This window comes from Anomaloglossus baeobatrachus, chromosome 5, assembly GCF_048569485.1.
Source record: "Anomaloglossus baeobatrachus isolate aAnoBae1 chromosome 5, aAnoBae1.hap1, whole genome shotgun sequence".
Taxonomy (NCBI): domain Eukaryota; kingdom Metazoa; phylum Chordata; class Amphibia; order Anura; family Aromobatidae; genus Anomaloglossus; species Anomaloglossus baeobatrachus.
In genome coordinates this window covers 374175977-374198656 of record NC_134357.1, presented here as the reverse complement: position 1 = coordinate 374198656, position 22680 = coordinate 374175977, and the positions used below count along the sequence as shown (strand labels likewise).

The 22680-nt window shown below is 45.3% G+C and overlaps 1 protein-coding gene across 6 annotated transcripts in view; it reads left to right on the top strand.

The window, feature by feature from the left end:
- ATP6V0A1 (ATPase H+ transporting V0 subunit a1) overlaps nucleotides 1-13923 on the top strand; it is a 118807-nt gene extending 104884 nt beyond the window's left edge. For all 6 annotated transcript variants that reach the window (XM_075350003.1, XM_075350002.1, XM_075349999.1 and 3 more), the window contains 2 exons: nucleotides 812-983; nucleotides 12095-13923. In XM_075350003.1, coding sequence (XP_075206118.1) covers nucleotides 812-983; nucleotides 12095-12188 — 266 coding nt within the window. In that variant the 3' untranslated portion in view covers nucleotides 12189-13923. The remainder of the gene's footprint in view (nucleotides 1-811; nucleotides 984-12094) is intronic.
- The last annotated feature ends 8757 nt before the right edge of the window (nucleotides 13924-22680 follow it).

The window sequence follows — 22680 nt, the reverse complement described above, 5'->3', positions numbered from 1 at the left end:
TTTTATTCATTGAAATTTCTGGTGTTTGTATACATATGAGTCCAGTCTACTCATTGATTGCATGCCCAGTCATAAAGGGACAACTGTCAGAGATAGCTGTTAATCAATGAGTAGGACAGCCCACTGGACATGTATGCATACATATAGAAGACTGTCAATCACTGAGTAGGACAGCCCTCTGGACTCGTATGCAGACGTACAGAAGATTGTCAGTTACTGAATAGCACCGCCCACTTGACTCATGCGTACATACAGACGACTGTCAATCACGGTGTAGGACTGCCCATTGGACTCTTACGTATACAAACGCCAGGGATTTCAATGAATAAAATCCAAGTTATACGGAGTCTTTTCCAGCAAACCTACGTATCGTTCTGCTCAGCTTCTTCTCCTCTATACTATGCCATCCACAGTAGGTCTGCGTGTACAATGTGACTTGTTCCCTTTAAGATATAATCTAAAGGAACCCTTTAATTCCATGCTATGATGAAGCAGAGCACCACACTGCAATTGTGCTCTTGTTGTACCTTGAATCCCTGTGTCCTACACGGCTACTTAGCCCTTCACTAGGCAAAGTTGTATATTACTTACCCCAGAGAGTTCCTTCAAGTTTCTGAAGAAGATTAAGCTCATTGGATCACATACAAATTCTAATATACTGATGGTGTACCTAAGATACAGGGAGGTCTCCAGACAATCATTGATGGATGGAATACATGAATGAGGCTTCAGTGAGCAGAACTATGATCTTCAATGTGGAAACTATAAGAAAATGATAGTTCTAATAATTTTGGTTGTTATTGCCTTGTAGAACTCTCTGAGGTCCTGTGGACGATGGTGATGCATGTTGGCCTGAATGTGAGGAACCTAGGCGGTGGCATTCTCCTAGTCTTAGTGTTTGCAGCATTTTCAACTCTCACCATTGCCATCCTGCTTATCATGGAGGGTTTGTCAGCTTTTTTGCATGCCCTTCGTCTGCATTGGTAAGTAGCAATACTAAATCACTGTTATCCATCAGGATTTTTGTTCTTGCGTAATATTTATCTTTGTACAAATAGTTCTGCTGATAAAGGTCCAGTTAGGTGTTGCAGTCACATTAGCTTTTTCCATATATTTCTATTACAAGCACCGCCAAGAAAGTGTTAAACAGGAATGTCTTTCTCGACTTATTCACCACTTCTTTCCTCTCTTCTTCCTTCTGCCCAGATTACTCATCATTGATTCATTAGTAAGCCCCTGCTTTAAGCCCCCGTCACACACAGCGAGATCGCTGAAACGTCACAGGTTTTGTGACGTATCAGCGACCTCGCCAGCGATATCGCTGTGTGTGACGACAAGCAGCAGAGAGCGGGCCCCTGCTGCGAGGTCGCTGATCGTTACAAACCGATCAGGACCATTTTTTGCTCGTTGGTCTCCCGCTGTGCAGCACGTGTCGGCATCTTTGACTACAGGAGACCAACGATCTGATTGTGCAGGGAGCCGGTGTCTGGGAGCCTGTAAGTGGCGTACGCTGGTAACCATGGTACACATCGGGTAGCTAAACAAAGCGTTTTGCATAGTAAACCGATTTGTACCCTGGCAATGTGTGCAGGGAGCCGGCGTCTGGCAGCCTGTAAGTGGCGTACGCTGGAAACCATGGTACACATCGGGTAACTAAGCAAAGCGCTTTGCATAGTAACCCGTTGTGTAACCTGGCTACCAAGCACAGCGTCGTTACTCGGGTCGCTGGTGGCTGGTCTCTGATCGCTGTGGAGATCTGCCTGATTGACAGCTCACCAGCGACCATGTAGCGACACTCCAGCGATCCCTGCCAGGTCGGATCGCTGCTGGGATCGCTGGTCGCGTCACTACGTGTAATGGGACCCTTAGAGATGAACACCGATATCACCTCCCTGATAGATCAGGTTACAGTTGATGCCAATAGGAGTCTCTAGAGGGAGAGGAGAAGGGAGCCATTATGGAGAGGCACAAGCACACAGACGCTGATTTTTTGTTTTACCTCCGTGCTGAGTTCAAAGCTGCACTGCTCCGTACTGCTGTATTATGGCCTTCATGTTAATGCATTTTGTGTATAAATTTTAGAGTAAATATTGCAGAGCAGGATCTCCTCATTTCTGTGTGCTGTGTATGGGGAGATCATACCCTATTTCCCCAAAAGTAAGACACTGTCTTATATATTTTTTTGCCCTGAAAAAAGCACTAGGACTTATTTTCAGGTGGTGCCTTATTCTCGAGTAGACATGGTTGGGGGTAAGTTAACTCCCCACAAAAAGCAGACCTCCTCTTCACAGGATTGTCATACTTACCAGCCCTGGGCATCTATATGGCTCCCAGATCTCTGTGTGATATCACAGCAGGTATGCTGCACGCCTCCCCTGCGTCTGGCTGACACTCGCATAGATCACATCTCTCACATCTCTCACATCTCTCACACACTCACACACTCACACACTCACACACTCACACACTCACACTCTCACACTCTCACACACTCACACACTCACACTCTCACACACACACCAGATTCCACATCATTCCTCCCCATGATCTCTCAGCAGCTGTGCTCCCCTGCGTCTGGCCGACACTCGCACATCAGAACACTGTCATACATCAGACAGCATACACTCACACACACTTACGATATCGCACATACCTGTATAATTGCACGCACACACTCACAACATCCGGAGATACCACGTGCTTCTGGCCAAGTGATCATCCGGCATGTCCTGGAAGGTCACTGCACTACACAGTATCGCCGCCGAGGAGCAAGCGATATCGCTGGATGTGGTGAGTGTGTGGATGCGATCTGTAGAGTGTGTGTGCGTGTGCATGATCTGATGTGTGTGTGCGTGTGTGTTCTGCCGCAGGACCTTGATGCTCTCACCTGCTCCCGGTCAGCGTCTGGGGGAGTATGATTGGGGGGGGTCTTCTCTCTTCTTTCTTCTGGGGGGCTCTGCTGTCTATACTGAAGTATCCTGCAGTGTCTTTATCTTTTTTACCGCTGCATGACACTTCATTATTGACCACGGCTAGGTCTTATTTTCAGGGGATGTCTTATATTTAAGCATCCCTGAAAACTCCTGCTAGGTCTAATTTTTGGGGGAGGTCTTATTTTTGGGGAAACACGGTAGGAGGAAAACAAACAAAGAAATAAAGGTAAAAAAAACAAAACTGTCTTCATACTTAATTGATATTCACCTGAAACAGGTACACTTAAATTAATGCCGAATAGTCTGAAATCCTAACTGATAATTTAGCTTATTTTGATGGTCTAAGACCGTGGTCTCCAACCTCTTGAAGTCTGTTGCAAAACTACAATTGCCAGCCATAGGTAGTTGGGGTACAATGGGGGTTGTAGCATTGTAAAAGCTGAAGAGCTGCTGGTCAGGAAGTGCTTCCACTTTTCTCTTCCCGGCAGTACCGTATTTTTCGGACTATAAGACGCACCGGACTATAAGACGCACCCTGGTTTTAGAGGAGGAAAATGGGAAAATAAAACTTTAAGCAAAAAATGTGGTCATGACACACTGTTATGGGGCGAGGATCTGCTGCTGATACTGTTATGGGGGTAATGTCCCCAAATTCTCTACTAAGGTACCCGATCCTGGTAATGATCCTCCTGCCTTGTATATGATCCTGCTATAAACCCCCATCCATCCTGTTCACATACCCCCCCCCCATCCATCCTGTTCACATACCCCCCCATCCATCCTGTTCACATACCCCCCCATCCATCCTGTTCACATACCCCCCCCCATCCAGCCTGTTCACATAACATACCCCCCCCCCCATCCAGCCTGTTCACATACCCCCCCCCATCCAGCCTGTTCACATACCCCCCCCCCATCCAGCCTGTTCACATACCCCCCCCCATCCAGCCTGTTCACATACCCCCCCATCCAGCCTGTTCACATACCCCCCCCCATCCAGCCTGTTCACATACCCCCCCCATCCAGCCTGTTCACATACCCCCCCAATCCAGCCTGTTCACATACCCCCCCATCCAGCCTGTTCACATACCCCCCCATCCAGCCTGTTCACATACCCCCCCCATCCAGCCTGTTCACATACCCCCCCCATCCAGCCTGTTCACATACCCCCCCCATCCAGCCTGTTCACATACCCCCCCCATCCAGCCTGTTCACATACCCCCCCCATCCAGCCTGTTCACATACCCCCCCCCCATCCAGCCTGTTCACATACCCCCCCATCCAGCCTGTTCACATACCCCCCCCATCCAGCCTGTTCACATACCCCCCCATCCAGCCTGTTCACATACCCCCCCCATCCAGCCTGTTCACATACCCCCCCATCCAGCCTGTTCACATACCACCCCCCCCATCCAGCCTGTTCACATACCCCCCCCCCATCCAGCCTGTTCACATACCCCCCCCCATCCAGCCTGTTCACATACCCCCCCCATCCAGCCTGTTCACATACCCCCCCCATCCAGCCTGTTCACATACCCCCCCCATCCAGCCTGTTCACATACCCCCCCCATCCAGCCTGTTCACATACCCCCCCCCCCATCCAGCCTGTTCACATACCCCCCCCCATCCAGCCTGTTCACATACCCCCCCATCCAGCCTGTTCACATACCCCCCCCCCCAGCCTGTTCACATACCCCCCCCATCCAGCCTGTTCACATACCCCCACCCCCCAGCCTGTTCACATACCCCCCCCCCCCATCCAGCCTGTTCACATACCCCCCCCCCCATCCAGCCTGTTCACATACCCCCCCCATCCAGCCTGTTCACATACCCCCCCCCATCCAGCCTGTTCACATACCCCCCCCCCCCCATCCAGCCTGTTCACATACCCCCCCCCCCCCCATCCAGCCTGTTCACATACCCCCCCCCCATCCAGCCTGTTCACATACCCCCCCCCCCATCCAGCCTGTTCACATACCCCCCCCCCCCCCCCATCCAGCCTGTTCACATACCCCCCCCCCCATCCAGCCTGTTCACATACCCCCCCCCCCCCCCCATCCAGCCTGTTCACATACCCCCCCCCCCCCCATCCAGCCTGTTCACATACCCCCCCCGTCCACCCTGTTCACATACCCCCCCCCCCCCGGTCCACCCTGTTCACATACCCCCCCCCCCATCCTGCTATATGCCCCCATCGTGCTCATATACCATCCTGGTATATGGCCTGTATCCTATAGCACAGAGAAAAAAATAAACGTTTATACTCACCTTTTCCTCACTCCCTGCAGCCGATCATCTTCCTCTGTGCGCCACTGACCTGTGTGTGTGTGTGTGTGTGTGTGTGTGTGTGTGTGTGTGTGTGTGTGTGTGTGTGTGTGTGTGTGTAGCCGTTCCCCTGCTGCATCGCGATGTCTTCCTGTCTGTGCCGATCAGCTGACCAGCACAGATCAGCTGACCGGCACAGACAGGAAGACATCGCGTGCTGCAGGGGGACGGCTCCACACACTGGGACGGGTGAGTGCACTGATTCACTGCACCCCGCGCTGGTAATGACGCGCGGGGGGCAGTGAATACAGCCGCACATGATCACTCCAGGCTGTAATTGCCAGGGGTGATCATGTGGACTGGCTCTTTACTATGCGCGCGTCCCCGCTCATCCTCCCACCCACCTGTCAGCGCCGGCTTCTGCGCTGAGAAATGGGCGGGAGGATGGGCGTGCATATGTAATGAGCGGGCCCCCGTGGTCACGGCAGGCGCTGCTGCTGCTGCCTGCTCGTGCCCCCGATGACCTGCAGCACCCTCATTCCCAGCCGCAGCCCTATAGTCAGACCATAAGACGCACCCCCAACTTTCCCCCAACATTTGGGGGAAAAAAGTGCGTCTTATGGTCCGAAAAATACGGTAATTTTGGCGAAGGCCTTCTATCTACAACAAAGAGACATTATATGTTAGGCTGCTCACATGGGATTCATATTGCTTGCTCTATGTTGGCGTGAGTGGTCAGCTATAGAGCTGCTCTAATGCTCTAATTTAAGCTTGGAATCGCAATGAAACCCGAAACTTTGTCACTTCTGAACATGCGATGACATCCCTGTCATACCTCTAACACATGGAATGGATAAGCCCGCCGTGTCCTCCCTGCACCACTGCCTCCTATAATGATGATTACACTAGCCTCCCCGCTCTTGGGTTGAATGAATGGGAATGTATATAATTTACTGTTTGAATTAGCTGCTGCATTTTTAACGAGTCACTTGGTCAGAGGATGGAACTTTTAGCTAACAGATGGTATTATTCCATATCATGTATCAATGGGTTCTGCAGTAGAAGGCTTTCATTGTACATGATATAGAAGAACATTGTACATATGCTAGGCAGCAGTGACCCTGCACAGGGGGAGTTTGCTTTGCAATGGCGGCAGTGAGAATTGTTGCAATAAAATTACTATAAAGACCTTTGCTACAGATTTTCCAAAATTGATTTAAAGAGGACCTGTCACTTGCTCAAATTAAATCAGTTAAATACCTTGTAAAAATGTCTAAGCTACCCTAATTGTGCCATTTTTTTTTCCCATTTTACGCTGCCTTGCTCCATTGCAGAGCTATCCATATTTGTTGCTTTTGAAGGGCAGTATGTGAAATCTCTGCTTGTAGTTCAATTAATTGTTTCTTCAGAATCTTACTAGATGTGTGCATTATCACCTCTCCCTCCCAGATGTTAAAGGATGAAAGTGCAAGCCCTCATAGAAGATGCTGGAAAAAAGGCCCAGTTGGTCTCCAAGCAGAGATTTCACATAGTGATCTACAAAGCAACATTTTTTTTTTTTTTTTTTTATAAAATCTTTTTAAAATTGTTATAAAACACAAATACATCGTTCCAACTACTGTTTAATGGTAATTACAAAATTGAGGAACATTGAACCAGTAAACATAAAACATAGTAGGCGAGATCTTGTGCTGAATAAAAATGGATAATTCTGAGACAATACAAGAAAATGCTTGGACGCATTGAGACACTTGTTAGCATCGGGAATTGCAGGGAGCTCCCACAAGGTAGAGACACAAGCAGGGCTTGAAATAATAAAAGGGGGGGGGGGGAGGAAATATATGTTGGTATATGTTGAATGGGAAAATGGGTGACTGCATGTACCAGCTACATAGTCAGTATGCCAAAGCAAAAAATCTGAATATTTCTGCAATGGAATGATGCAGCGCAAGACAGAAAAGATTAGAATTGTGATAGATTAAGGCTTTTACAAGGTGTTTTAACTTCGATTTTTTTTTTTATTTTTTTTGGAACAGATCACAAGTCCTTTAAAATAGGGGTTCTAAAAGTAAATTCCTGAATCCGATTTTATACATGGACCGACACACCTTGTAAAATTGGTGAAAAACTTAGGGTGTGTGCTCACAATCAGTGTTTGCAGCGTTTTGGACGCAGCATGTTTCAGCTGCGTCCAAAACGCTGCATTGTACAGTACAAGCACAATGGATGGGATTTCTAGAAATGCCGTGCCCATTGTGCTTGTTTTTTCTGCAGCAAACACTGACCTGTCGTGCGTCTTTCCAAACTGCAGCAAGTCAATTTTTTTGCTGCGGAATCGCATGCTTCTTCCGTAGGGAGAACACAAGTGAAAGACCGCAGAGCCCGAACCCTGATCGTGGGTACAAGAAGCTGTGGTCTCCTGCGTTCTCCTGCGGAGGAGACTCGTGGCCCCGCAGGTCAGGACCCAGTCCTGATCGTGGCCACATACCGTTACAGAGGCAACCAAGCGACATCCACGAGTCTTCTGCACAGCTTCTGTTTCCATTAAAGGAGTACTCCAGAATTTGAAAAAAGGTGGTGGTTGTTGTTATTTTCTCAAAAAAAAAAAAAAAAGTCATTTTGAATGCATATCTGAATACCTGAATAAGCATATTACACTCATTCGTCTAGGGAAATAATCTCAATGGAATTATAATGGCCAACAAATGTTATAGAATTAGGATAATTGGTCCTAGCCTGTTATTGGAACATGTTATCTGTGAGCATGTGCAGTAGAAGGTTGCTGTGACCTGTGACCACATGCTACCTCCAGGCCACAGCAGCGGAGCCTCCTACTGCACATGCTCACAGGCACATTTCCTATTAATATTCCAGGACAGGTTTCGGCAGGAACAATTTAATATACTATAGTGGATACCTCCCTAGACTAAACAAACCGGCTTTTCTAATTAAAGGTATTTAAAGAATTGATTTCTAATGATTTTAGCTTTATATATTTTTTTCTTTTTCTGGAGAACCATCAATAGGACCTGTCCACATGACTCTTTAGGTGTCTTGTAGTTGTCTCAGTAGTACAGGAATAATATTCATGTCCACCTTTAGTGCACGTCTCAAAGACTCCATTATAGGCCTCTCTGTGGACGGCTCAAACTTTACATGATAGCCTTTCTTTACCTGTTTATTTTTTGCTCATTTATTGTTTTTAGATCACAATATCACTGCTTTGAAGTTTCCTTCAGACTAACTTATTATCTGGAGTCCAGAACAAAAAAAATCTTACTCATCGGAGATTGGCATCCAGCCCAAAGTCCCCACATTGATTTTATATAATGAGACCAGCAGGACAGCAGGGGTCCCAGTGACTTTGGGGTAGTAAACCCCCTGCACTAGGAATAGTTCCTTATACAGGACTTTTCAGCTCTTCCTAACTGGAGGCAAATTGCTTTTTTTCCTTATTTGGATGGAGCCGATGGCAGACGTGGCAGATCTCCAGCATTCCTGCCTTTGCCTGCACAAATCTACAGCAGAAAGTAATAGCATAAACATCCAAAGCCTTTTTTTTTCAGACAGAATTTAGGTTCTTGGAGGATTTAAACACTGTCCACAGTGGAGGTTGAATTTTGTGCATAAAATTCATGATATTCCTAAAGGTTTTTATACATATTTTATGAAAGTAAGACCGCTGTGTTGAAAATGTACAGTCGTTTGGCTTGTCGCAGACTTTAAACTATTTGTCCATGCGCTGTCTGTTATAGATTAGGAGTGGACTGTGAACGCCTAAATACACAATACATACAGGAAAATACATCTGAAAACCATCCAACCATCAATTAATACGCCACTCCAGTGTTGTTTTTTTTTTTTTTTGTTGTTGTTGGGTTTTTTTTATTATTTTTCCGGCACTGGAGTGGTGCTTTTAACCCCTTAACGACCCATGACGTACTGAATACGTCATGGATCGTGTGCCGGTAAGTCCCGCCCCCTGCCGCCGGTCGGCGGCGGCGAAACGCGCACATATCAGCTGTTATCAACAGCTGATATGTGTGCCTGCTAGCCGCGGGTGGAATCGCTTCCACCCGCGGCCATTAACCCCTTACATTTCGCTGCCAAAGTCTTGGCAGCGATATGTATATGGGCGCCGCCATGACAGTGACTTACCCCGCCCCCGCCGGAAGTCACGTGACATGATCACGTGACTTTTGGCGGTTGCCATGGTAGCACAGGGTCATGTGATGACGCCTGTGGCTAACATGAGTCACTTCCTCTCAATGCCGGAATACAGCCGGCATTGAAAGTGAAGCAGCAAATCTGCAGTTCTCAGCTCTGTAGCTGAGATCTGCAGATAGTGCAGAGCGATCGGATTGCTGATCGCAATAGCCCCCTAGGGGGACTAGTAAAATAAAAAAAAAAAAGTAAAAAAAAAAGTTTTAAAAAAATAAAAAAACCTAAAAGTTCAAATCACCCCCCTTTCACCCCATTGAAAATTAAAGGGTTAAAAAAATAAAAAATACACATATTTGGTATCGCCACGTTCAGAAATGCCCGATCTATCAAAATATAAAATCAATGAATCTGATCAGTAAACGGCGTAGCGGCAAAAAAATTCCAAACGCCAAAATTACGTTTTTTGGTCGCCGCAAATTTTGCGCAAAATGCAATAACAGGCGATCAAAACGTAGCATCTGCGCAAAAATAAGTACGTCAAAAAGTAAGAACGTCAGGTCGAGACGCAAAAAATAAGCCATCACTGAGCCTCAGATCCTGAAAAATGAGAACGCTACAGGTTTTGGAAAATGGCGCAAAACGTGCGCCACGTTTTTTTGACAAGCTTGTGAATTTTTTTTAACCCCTTAGATACAAGTAAACCTATACATGTTTGGTGTCTATAAACTCGCACCGACCTGAGGCATCATACCCACACATCAGTTTTACCATATAGTGAACACGGCGAATAAAATATCCCAAAAACTATTGTACAATCCCACTTTTTTTGCAATTTTTCCGCACTTGGAATTTTTTTGCTGTTTTCCAGTACACTATATGGTAAACCTTATGGTTTCATTTAAAAGTACAACTCGTCCCGCAAAAAACAAGCCCTCATATGGCAAGATTGATGGAAAAATAAAAAAGTTACGCCTCTCGGAAGAAGGGGAGCAAAAAACAAAAACGCAAAAACGGAAAGTGCCCGGGGGCTGAAGGGGTTAAAGGAAAGCCCCCTACTCAATGTTCTCTACTCGTACCCCCGTCCCGAACGTTTTCATCCTTTTCCGATATTGCTCTGGTCCTGTGGTGCCATCTTATACAATGAATTGTCAAAGATCGGCACTCCCTTTTTATCTTGTTTTTTTTTAAAAATTATTTTCTTCAAGTCATCATATACAATAGTGACTCGACGTTTCGATCTAATCCATAGACCTTTTCCAAACAGTTTGAGAAAGGTGTATAGATTAGATCAAAACGCCGAGTCACTATTGTATATGATGACTTGAAGAAAATAATTTAAAAGGAAAGCAAGATAAAAGGGAGTGCCAGTCTTTGACAATTCATTATATCTGGAGCGCATCGTCTGATACGAGCACCACAAGGAAGGGGTAGAGCCCACCTGAATATATTTCTGGTGGTGCTATCTTGTGATGTAACTTCTCACTGGCTAAATGAAATGCGAAATGGCGAAAATGGCGAAATGCCGGATGTGTGAAACTGGCCTTATAGAGATGTATTCAGTTGTGACCTCCAGCGGTCTCCATAAAACACTGGAGCAGCCAGCAGGTCACAATTTGCCAGAGGCCTACGGGATCAACACTGGAAACGTATGAGGAAAGCACAAGGTAAGTATATGAAAGCGTGAAGGAGACTTAGATATATATGGTAGTACCACTCCAGTGCTGAAATAAAATAAACGTCAGAGTGGTGCTTTTTTAAAAATAAAAATAAAACAGCTGAAAATAGCTTACTGGGATCAAATACCACCAAGGACAATATTAGCAGTAGGGTTCGCCTGTATGTCACCATGGTACTACTTTTTTGCCAGGTGTTTGTATGTTTCTCCCTTTTTCCTCTGGGTACACCAGGTTCCTCCCACACGCCAAAGACATACTGATTGGAAGCCCCAATGGAGACAAAGATCGCTGTGGAGTATGTTGGCCCTATATAAACAATAGAAATAAACATTCCCCCCCGATTCGTGTTTTATGTTCTGGTGTAAAACACTTTGAAAAGTTGTGATAATTTTGCACTTTGTGAAGTTGTGCAAAAGAATTACGATTTTTACTATTTTCACATTGACTGAGGTAGTGAGGTGCCTCAGTGTACCAATGTCTGTACGACAAATTCATCAAAAGTGGTGACGCCCATTACACCAGAAATGTTACTCCAGTCTCAGATGCACCAAATTCATTAAGTGGTGCTCATGTTAATAAATTGGGTGCATCATATTCCTGTATTAGGACAGAATAAGTGTAAAAACTAAGTACAGGCGCTCGGTGGCCAAATACTTGACTGCATCTTCCCACCTGCTTGTTTTCCATCTATGTCCACCATTCCTTGGCTCTATGAAGTCAGATCTATCAATCAAAGAAGAGGGAGGGAAAACAAGCAAGTGGAAAGGTGCATTTAATTTTTTGGAGTGCCTGTACTTGGTTTAAATAGTTTATCAACAAGTTTTTGGCATATGGAAAGTAATCAGATTACCCAGAGGAAATGTAAAAAAGGACTCCATGTGTTCGTTGTTTTGGGGCCTAATGCTGTGGGTTAACGGTGCCAACCACCAAGTCATCATCTCACATTTGTTTATTACGACTGGGGAGAGACTATGGCAAGGGATGTGCATTACTTTCAGTCTTTAAAAAAAAAAATGTAAGCCAATGTTTAATTCCATTTTTTTTTTTCTTCACTAGGGTGGAATTTCAGAACAAGTTCTACGTTGGGACAGGGTTCAAGTTCATGCCATTCTCATTTGAGACCATCAGAGAGGGTAGATTTGATGACTGATGTCGACCATCCAGTGTGTGCTGCGCCCCTCTTCATCATCCTCTCCTGCTGTGGTGCATTGATGTGAAATTTTTCCTGTCCTCCTCGCTTCATAGGCCAGCAGTAGTCTCAAGATGGTCCGTTCATGGTGTGTTGCACAGGAGCCTCAATATGCAGTTAGCAGCCTTCCACAAGTGGGGGGAGTAACAGTGTTTGCGACTAGGGGGCTCCCTCTAGGCGGAAATAATGTAGCTTGTACAGAACAGGAGGGTCCTTCACGTGCACACATCCAGATTATCCTCGCCATCCTCTACCTCATTATTTTGCGCAGTAGGAATTTTATTTTTTTTGCATTGCACATTATATTGCAGTACTTATTGGCACTTAATACACAAAAATAGATGTTAAGCTCAAATCCCATGTTATAAAAGATTGTGTTACCAAGGCTTTTACAAGACACCGTCCTGTCTGGGAACTAGTAGTATTTACTATTTACTTCAGAGCTAATTCCTCATAGCTCATCCTTGGAGCCACATATGGGGGGACCACACTATTGTCCTCTCCTTATACATGGTTCCTGGGATTAATAATGTAAAAATAATAATAAATCAACTATTAACCTCTAGATAACCACAGTGGAATAAAGCTAAATTTCCTCTTCTATAATTTATGTGAACATAGGAAAATTGCAGCAACTTCATCCATTTGCGGATGTGTGGGGGTCAGCAATATATTACGATTTTCAATTACCAGATAGTTTCTATATAGTTATGAGTTGGCTTCTCCTCTCCTAATCAATACACTCCTGAGGATAGCCTGAGAAAGTAGAACATGGAGTGCTGATCGGTGGTGTATCAATCTAGTGTAGAATAAAGTGGTACTTCTCATTAAAGGGGAACGCTAGATCCACAGGTCATTCACTTCATGTTATAACAAGTCTATAGGCGGTGTAGTTATCGGATGTTGAGGTTGCTGGTCTGCTATGAGAAGGGCTGGGTCCGTACCATCATGATGTCCACCCCTGTATTCTGTCACAACTGTTATTATAGGACCATCAGGCCTCGTGAACCAATCTATTCTCCAGTCCTCAATTGTAATATAGTAACACTTAGAGTTGGACTCTGATTAGTTGTAATATGGCTCCTCCATCACCCAGTGAGAACACCAAGGTGTCCGAGCTCCATGGTAGCTGGTGTCAGAAGGTCACAGCCCGAGATGCCAAAAGGATATGGAATCTCAATGTATGATGATTCTGCACAGGTTTAAGATATTGGGCTAAAATAACCTCTTATAGGCACTTCAGAAGCTATAAACTTATTGTTTCTTCCCCTTTATAAAGCAAGACAAGGACCTGATCCACTTCTGGGGGAGGCGGTTATATAGGTATACAGTGTACTCACTTTCCAGACTTAAGGAAGACATTTTTCTAGTTTTGTATTCAGTATGACTATCATTGGTACCTGGTGACACCAATGGGGTGTTACATCATGTCCAGTAAAGGAGTAACTATCGGCTTAGTCTAAAGGACCTCTATCGCCACCTTCTGGAGATTGAATGTACACGGTTACCTCTCTGATACTGACATCTTGCTCCATCGTGGCTGACAACTCTCACTGTTCCTTATGTGTTTACATTAGTGATTCCTAAATTCACTGTCAGATTCAAATGATGTGACCCTGTTGTTGTTGCTGTTGTGAATCGGTAAATGAAGTTTCCATACCTATGATAATAAAACTTTAATTTATGACAACCAGAACATGGGCTCTTGTCTTCTTGGCTTCTCTGATTCCTTAGCACTGACCTGCATCTTCTGATGTCATTTAAACAATGTGCTGATGAGTTTTCTATGGAAAAAGTAGAGGAAGCAATTGTAAGCCTTCTTACATCTACATCTACATTCTGCTGCATTCAGAATCAAGACTGCAGACACCACAGCAACTTCAATAGAGGGTTTCAGCAGGTCCTTCCACCTCCTGGCCCAGCATCAAAATGGTAATGAGAATAAGGGCTCTTTTCCACTTGCGTTTACAAATTCACAGCGACACTTGGCTACAAATGTAAGTCGAGTGTCCTCTGTATGTCCTGCGTGTGGTCTGCGTACGGTGTGTGTTTTTTTTTCCTCACATAGCATCCGTATGACATGCGAGTGTCATGCGGGTGCTATGTGAGTGTCTATGCATACCGCGTTAGACTGGCTACCGGAGGAATCTCCAGTAATGCCAGGCCTGGCCGCGGTTACCTGCACTGAACCCCAGATCTGTCACCTGAGCTCCAGAGATCAGCCCGGCCTGTGTCCGCAGCTGTGCTGAACTGAACAGCAATCGCCGGGTAATTAATCACTCGGCGCTCGTTGTTCAGGCTGCACTCTGGAGCTCAGGTGACAGCTCTGGAGTGCAGTGCATGTAACCGCGCCCAGGACTGGTATTACTGGAGATTCCTCCGGTAGCCAGTCTGACGTGGTATGCAAGTGTCAAGGATCCGTGTGACATGCGCATGCCACCCGGATTCTGATTTTTTTTTTTTTCTCACTCCCATAGGATTGCATGGGGGTGCGAGAGCTGAGACTCGTTGAAATCGCAGCATGCAGTCGTGCCGATACAATTTGGCAAGAGGACACGGCCTCATTGATTAACACTGGTGCAAGTGCAATCCGATTTTTTTTTTTTATCGGATCGCACTCATACATAGAAATCACAAGTGGAGAAGAGCCCCTAACCGTCACTCTCAGCTGGTAGCAGAGGGTATATAAAGCAACTGGGAGTGGTCCCAAACTGAAAACACCTGACCAGGAGTCAGAAGCTGCTGGAAAGCAAACTGACATTAACCCTATGACTGCCAATGAAAGGAAACATGTTTAAGATTGAGACTCAAGAATGGAAAATGACTCTCGAGTCCTGATTCTGTCACAAGTTTCCTAATTTAGAGAGATAGCCATAACACATTGATGGCAAATGAATTGAGCTTTGAAATTCAATATGCCTGATCTAGGTGGTGATAGAATACTGAGGCCACCTAAACTTATTTTATAGCCCAATGTGTGTAGGGATTTTAGGGTATGTGCCTACTATGAGTATTACTCAAGTTTTAGACGCTGCGTCGAAAATGCAACCTTTTACAGTGCAAGAAAAGTGGATGGGATAAATAGAAATCTCATGTTCACCATGATTATTTTTTTACGCTGTGAATATTCACCTGCGGTGCGTTTTTTCCAAGCTGCAGCATGTGGGTACACCGAGTTTTCAGTGTGGATTTTCATAATAGAATTGCATTAGATGCGGAAAATCCACAGGTAAAAAAAACCCATGCATTTTTAGTGCATTTATGCAGTGTAAACGCACCAAAAAACATATTTTAAGTAAAACATATCAAGTATCAATAAAGTTTGTTGAAACACAGGCAGCAGAACAATGAGAAAGTGGCCCAAAGCAAAGCGTTTAACGTCCCAAAACTCATAAACACACAAAAAAATATAAAGATAAAGCTAAATACATATTAGAAATATATTAGATAGATATCCTCCAGCTACCGTATATAATCTCCCAACCCTCCTCCATATTATACACTTGCACCCTTAGTTTTTCATGTGGCACTAAAGGGTGTTTAACCGAATAAAAATAAAAATAAATAAGAAAAAGCATGTGGTTCCCCACAATTTTTGACAACCAACAAAGGTACAGCAGACAGCTGTGGGCTGGTATTATTGGGCTGGGAAGGTCCATGGTTATTTGTCCCTTCCCAGCGTAAAAGTACCAGCCCGCAGCCGCCCCCAGAAATTGTGCATCATGTTAGATTAGCCAATTCTGATACTTTATCTCTCCTCTTCCCAAATGACTTGCAGGTTCACCATAGGCCAAGGATTCCGACGTAGTTCACAAATGGAAACCTGAAAGATAATAAAAGAGAAATGAAAACAATAGACTGTCCCTCGTTCACCAATTTAATAGAAATCAAAGTTCCCAGCAGCTCCGAGGTAGGACAGCGGTTCTCAGACGTTCCTAAATTAACTGCATCTAAGGCTAAGAAACACCAGAACGAGCCTTTATAGACTTTGAGCAGCAGCCAGTCCTGGCTTACGTTGCGCACCACGAGGCCCGGTACATTGATGAGCCGTCACGTCAGGAACGTCACCACTCATCACAGCACTATATTTTTATCTAAATCGTTATATATATTTTTTGTATGTGTGTGTGTGTTTGAGTGTACTGTATGTATTGTCATGGGCAAGTATACTGTTTCTTATGAGATGGTGCAAGTTATAATTCTACATTAGTTTATACCACTATAAACTGTAATAATATTTACTTTGCTTTGGCCAACTTCCTGTTTGCTCTGTTGTCTATATTTCAGCCAAATTTGAGACAAAAACGCATAAAAAAAGTGTAACAAAAAATACATACGAAAACACATGGAAAAAAACAAGTAAAGTAAGGTGTGGAATTGGTGCAGAAATTCTGCAGCCATCTGAAACTCAACAAACACTGATTGTGAGAATGGAGCCTTATGGTCATATCACACACAACGACGTTGCTGCTAAGTCACCATTTTCTGTGACGTAGCAGCTACCTTGCTAGCGATGTCGCTGTGTGTGACATCCAGCAACGACCTGGCCCCTGCTGTGAGGTCGCCGGTTGTTGCTGAATGTCCTGGACCATTTTTTTTCTGTGGAGCACACATCGCTGTGTGTGACAGTGAGAGAGCAACAAACTGAATGTGCAGGGAGCCGGCTTCTGCGGACGCTGGTAACCAAGGTAAATATCGGGTAACCAAGCAAAGGCTTGGTTACCCGATATTTACCTTCGTTACCAGGGTCCGCAGCTTCTTGAAGCCGGCTCCCTGCACACGTAGCCAAGGTACACATGGGGTAACTATAAGCAAAGCGGTTTGCTTATTAACCCGATGTGTACTCTGGCTACGAGTACAGGGAGCCAGCGCTAAGCGGTGTGCGCTGGTAACCAAATTAAATATCGGGTAACCAAGCGAAGCACTTTGCTTGGTTACCCGATATTTACCTTAGTTACCAAGCGCAGCATCGCTTCCACGCGTCGCTGGGGGCTGGTCACTGGTGAGATCTGCCTGTTTGACAGCTCACCAGCGACCATGTAACGACGCAGCAGCGATTCTGATAAGGTCAGATCGTCGTCGTGAACGCTGCTGCGCCGCTACGTGTGACCTAGGCTTTAGAATAGGCCATGACACTGATATGTGATGCAACACTGACCTCTTGTGGCCAGATTTAGTTAAACACTTTTTGAACAGAATTTCTCATATTAGAAGACATATAATAAACTAAAATAAGTCTTTCAATGGCAGCTGACATATAGCACGACTTTTCCTGCACTACCCCAGATGCAAATTTACTGGTATTTTTGTAGGTGGGAAAATGTAAATTGGCCAATGAACAAATATATAAATGCAACACTTGTTTTTGCTCCCATTTTTCATGAGCTGAACTCCAAGATCTAACACTTTTTCTATGTACAGAAAAAGCCTTTTTCTCTTAAATATTGTTCACAAATTTGTCTAAATCTGTTAGTTATGACTTTTCCTTTGCTGAGATAATCCATCCACCTCACAGGTGTGGCAAATCCAAATAATGTTACAGTATAATTATTGCATAGGTGTGCCTTAGGCCTCTTTCACACGTCCTTGTCTCCGGTACATGTTTGGTCCTTTTCCTCACGTACCGGAGACAGAAGCACACGTAGACCCATTAAAATCAATGGGTCTGCGCTCACGTGCGTGTTTTGCCATGGACCGTGTGTACGTGTGGAGCATATGTGTGTCCGTGTGCTCCACACGTCAACATGTCTGTTTTTCTCCGGCATCACAGGTGTCACATGGAATGCAAACTGACCACACGGAGGTGGTCCGTGTGGCACGTGCCGGAGAAAACACGTGTTTGAGAAAATAAAAAAAAAAATTTACTCACCTTCTCTAGCCTTCCTGTCTCTGCCACTGCTGTCACTTGCTTCCGACCGCCGTTCATTATGCTCATTGAATATTCACTTCACTGCGGTCGGAAGCTGCAGCAGCGAGGAGTCGGCAGGCCTGGAGACCGAAGATCAGCACCACGGACAGCGATGCCAGGGACAGGTGAGCAGAAAGTTCCCGTTCTCCGTGTGTTTTCACAGTGAACACACGGAGAACACACGTAGGCCATAAACACTGCTGACGGAGAGCAAAAAGCACCTCTGACACGTCCGTGAAAAACGTGCGTGGTTTTTCACGAACGTGTGAAAGAGGCCTTAGGCTGCTTTCACACATCAGTTTTTTGCCATCAGGCACAATCCGCAGAAACTTGAACAAACGTTTTTTCCCCCATAGACTTCTATTAGTGCTGGATTGCGCCGAATGGTCTTGCGTTCCATCCGGCTTTCGCCGGATCCGGCAAAATTTGCTTGTCCGGCCGGATGGAACGTTGAGGTGAAAGTTTTTTTGTCTCCAGCGAAAAACCGTATCGCGCCGGATCCGGCGCCGTACGACGTGTTTTATAATGGAAGCCTATGGACGCCGGATCCGGCGTAATACGGCAAAAACCGGATTATGGCTGCCGGATCCGTTTTTTTTAACTGAGCATGCTCATTATCAAAACTGATCCGTCAAACGGAAGAAACGGATGAAAAAAACTGATGCGACTGATCTGTTTTTTCGCCAGATCTGTCGCATTACTTTTTTCGCCGGATCATGCCTGATGGCAAAAAACTGATGTGTGAAAGCAACCTTAGGCTGACCACAATAAAAGGCCAGTCTAAAATGTGCAGTTTTACAGTATTGAGGGGTCGAGGGTGAGGAGGGGGGGTTAGAAAACCCAGACCGTAGCTGACGTGACCACCATTTGCCTCACGCAGTGCAACACATCTCCCCATAGAGTTGGTCAGATTTTTGATTTTGGCCTTTGAAAAGTTGGTAGGAACTTAAAGGCTATGTCATATGCGTCGACCCAGAGCATCCCAAACATGCTCAATGAGTGACATGATAGGTGAGTATGCTGGCCATGCAAGAACTAGAATAATTTCAACTTCCAGGAATTGTGTACAGATACTTGGAACACCCGGCCATGCATTATCATGCTGCAACATGGGGTGATGGTTAAGGATGAATGGCACAACAATGGGCCTCAGGATCTCTTCACGGTATCGCTGTGCATTCAAAATGTGTTTGTTGTCCATAACATACACCTGCCCATGCCATAACCCCACCACCACGAGCCACTCAATTCACAACGCTGACATCCGCAAACCACTCACCTACATGACACTATACACAGTCTGCCATCTGCTCTGAACAGTGAAAACTGGGATTCATCTGTGAAGAGAACACCTCTCCAACGTGCCAGACGCCATCAAATGTGAGCATTTGCCTACTGAAGTTGTTTTGACAACAAACTGCAGTCAGGTGGAGACCCCTATGAGGACGATGAACATGTAGATTCCTGGAGATGGTTTCTGACAGTTTGTGCAGAAATTCTTTGGTTATGTGTGGAGCCCCGCATTACCTTCAGGTTACTTCAGGGACTCCACGTGCTGGGGATCTTCTGGCCACAGGTGGGTCAGGTTAACTTCTATGGGAATCGTGACGCCACTCTCGGTAATTGCGGTCAGGGGGAGACCGCCACTGGAATTTAGGGAACGCCTAGGGCTGATGGTAGATGCAGTCAGTGTTGTGGCCTCCCGAGAGTGAGGCTGGCCCCCTGACCCAGTATAAGTTTGTAGTACCAGAGGTCGCAGAAGAACTCACACACAGGCAGCAATGTCTTTTTGGGTTTTTACTCACTTTCAGATGGTAGCTGTGAGTCAACCCGGCGATGCTATGATGAACCAGGTATTCCTTCGGCTGATGTAGGGGTGACTGCTGACTCTCCTTCCTAGCCCTTCTTGTTTGGGGTGACTCCTCACGTGAAGTACTGCAGGGATCACCCAGGGAAGTCGCATCTGCCGTTCTCCCCTTTCTGGCCCGTTTGCTGGGAGCGTGGACCAAGGTTAAGATGGCTCCAAGCTCAATGCTCCTCATGGGCCCCCTCGTTGCTGCTGATGCTGCGGACTCTGTGTAGGTTGGTGAGGCACATACAGTGCCCTCACCAGCAGGTTTAGCAGGCCAATTAGATGGGTTCCTGCTCTAGAGACCTGTTTCCCCGTGCGGGCTTGGTCTACCGGTAGTCTCCTTACTCAGCCACCTCTGCACTAGTTGGATTTCAGGCAGCACCACTGGGTAGCCTCTCTCTCTGCCAGCAGCCACTACAGGTACAGGGTCTGACAGGGTCCTGCTCCTCTACTCTACTCTTTAGACGCAGCTCCTCCACTCCTCCTCCTCTGGCTGCCACTGCACAACTCTCCGTCTCCAGTCCCACTACCCACCACTAGCTGGGATGCGAGGGCCACTCCTCCTCCCTGGATATGCCCAAGGGTCCCCTCTAAGCTGTGTGTGTGTCCTGGTTACTTAGTGTCTGTGTGTCCACACCCTAGTCAGCCTTTGGGATTACCTGTTTTGTACTCACTCAGCCTGAGTGCAGTACTCTGTGGTGCCTGACCAGGACAGGGGTGCCACATTCCCCCTTAGTTATCAACAGCACGTCCTCTGGCTGTAAAGACAATAAATGTTTAAAGTGCAAACTTGTAAAACATTTAAAACAGTATAAAAACATCATAAAACATTCAAACCAGGTACCATACAGCCCCACCCTCCACCCACAAGCCCATTGTCCCAGTGCAGTACTCAGTGGTGCCTGACCAGGTCAGGGGCGCCACATATGCAATATCGATTGTTGCAGCAGCTGTCCGGGGGGTTGGTCATTAGATGATTTTGGAAGTGAAGCTGCTGGATGTTGCGGTCTTGGTCTGGTGTGGTTACACATGGTCTGCAGTTGTGAGGCCAGTTGGATGTACTGCCAAATTCCCTGAAACGCCATTGGCAGAGGCTTATGGAAGAGAAATGAACATTCAATTCATGGGCAACAGCTCTGGTGGAAATTCATACAGTTAGCATGCCAGTTGCCTGAGAACAGGCAACATCGGTGGCATTGTGCTGTGCGATAAAACTGCACATTTTAGAGTGGCCTTTTATTGTGGCCAGCCTAAGGCACCCCTGTGCAATAATCAGCATCTTGACATGCCACACCTGTGAGGTGGATGGATTATCTATGGAAAGGAGAAGTGCTCACTAACACAGATTTAGACAAATGTCTGAACAATACTTGAGAAAAAGGCCTTTTGTGTACATAGAATAAGTCGTCTATCTTACAGTTCAGCTCATGAAAACTGGGAGAAAAACAAGTGTTGTGTTTATATTTTTGTTTAGTGTATGATCTGTATATGATAATAGGAAAGTTGACAATTGCCTGTTTGTTATCCTTGAGTATGTAAGGGATTTTCCAAAATTCTTTCATATGTTTTCATAAAGGAGGAAGTATTATACTTCTTTTTTCCAAGATGCCACTTAGTAAGTTATTTTTTTTAGTGAGTACGATTTCTGTATGTGGAGACTGCCAAGATGGCGCAGGAGGACTGGGTATCTGCACTCAATTTTTTTTTTTTTGGGGGGGGGGGATTATTGTAGCAGGTCCCCTTAACAAAAAAAACTCATGAAAAATTGGTAACAAAAAAAAAAATTCCTATTAACTTTTTTGTAAAAATGACTTCCTGTTCTATGTTTAGTGTTTTTCTTCAGTTTTAAGTTTTGAAAAATGAAATGCATTTCCAATGGAAAACTCCCCAAACTAGTTACGGTACTATCCATTTAAAAAGCTGAAAAAAATACTTCAAAACCGCTTCTGGAGACAAAAAAACTATGCCAAACCTCCTCAAACAGGGTGCTTTTCTTGAATCCGTTTCCACTAGAAGACTTGTTGATTTTGACTGCTTAAAAAAAAAAAAACAACAAAGAAACCCAAAACGCCAACTCCATGGATACATAACCTTATAGGCAAGGAAATTCTGCTTAGAAAAAAAAATGTATGAAAAATAGATGTCTTGCAGGAGGAAAAAGTCTGGCTCCTGTTATATAAGCTTCTAATATAAATTCTCCAAAAGGAAAAGGTACTATGTCTGCGGATGGATGGCTTTCCTTTTTGAAAAAGACTGGTTTAGCTAAATAACCCAAACATTGGACATTGACTTCTGGGTAGCTACCACCACTAGGTGGCACTAAGCTCCTGGAGTCCATGTCACTTTTCTATATACAGTCAGGGCCAGAAATATTTGGACAGTGACACAAGTTTTGTTATTTTAGCTGTTTACAAAAACATGTTCAGAAATACAATTATATATATAATATGGGCTGAAAGTGCACACTCCCAGCTGCAATATGAGAGTTTTCACATCCAAATCGGAGAAAGGGTTTAGGAATCATAGCTCTGTAATGCATAGCCTCCTCTTTTTCAAGGGACCAAAAGTAATTGGACAAGGGACTCTAAGGGCTGCAATTAACTCTGAAGGCATCTCCCTCGTTAACCTGTAATCAATGAAGTAGTTAAAAGGTCTGGGGTTGATTACAGGTGTGTGGTTTTGCATTTGGAAGC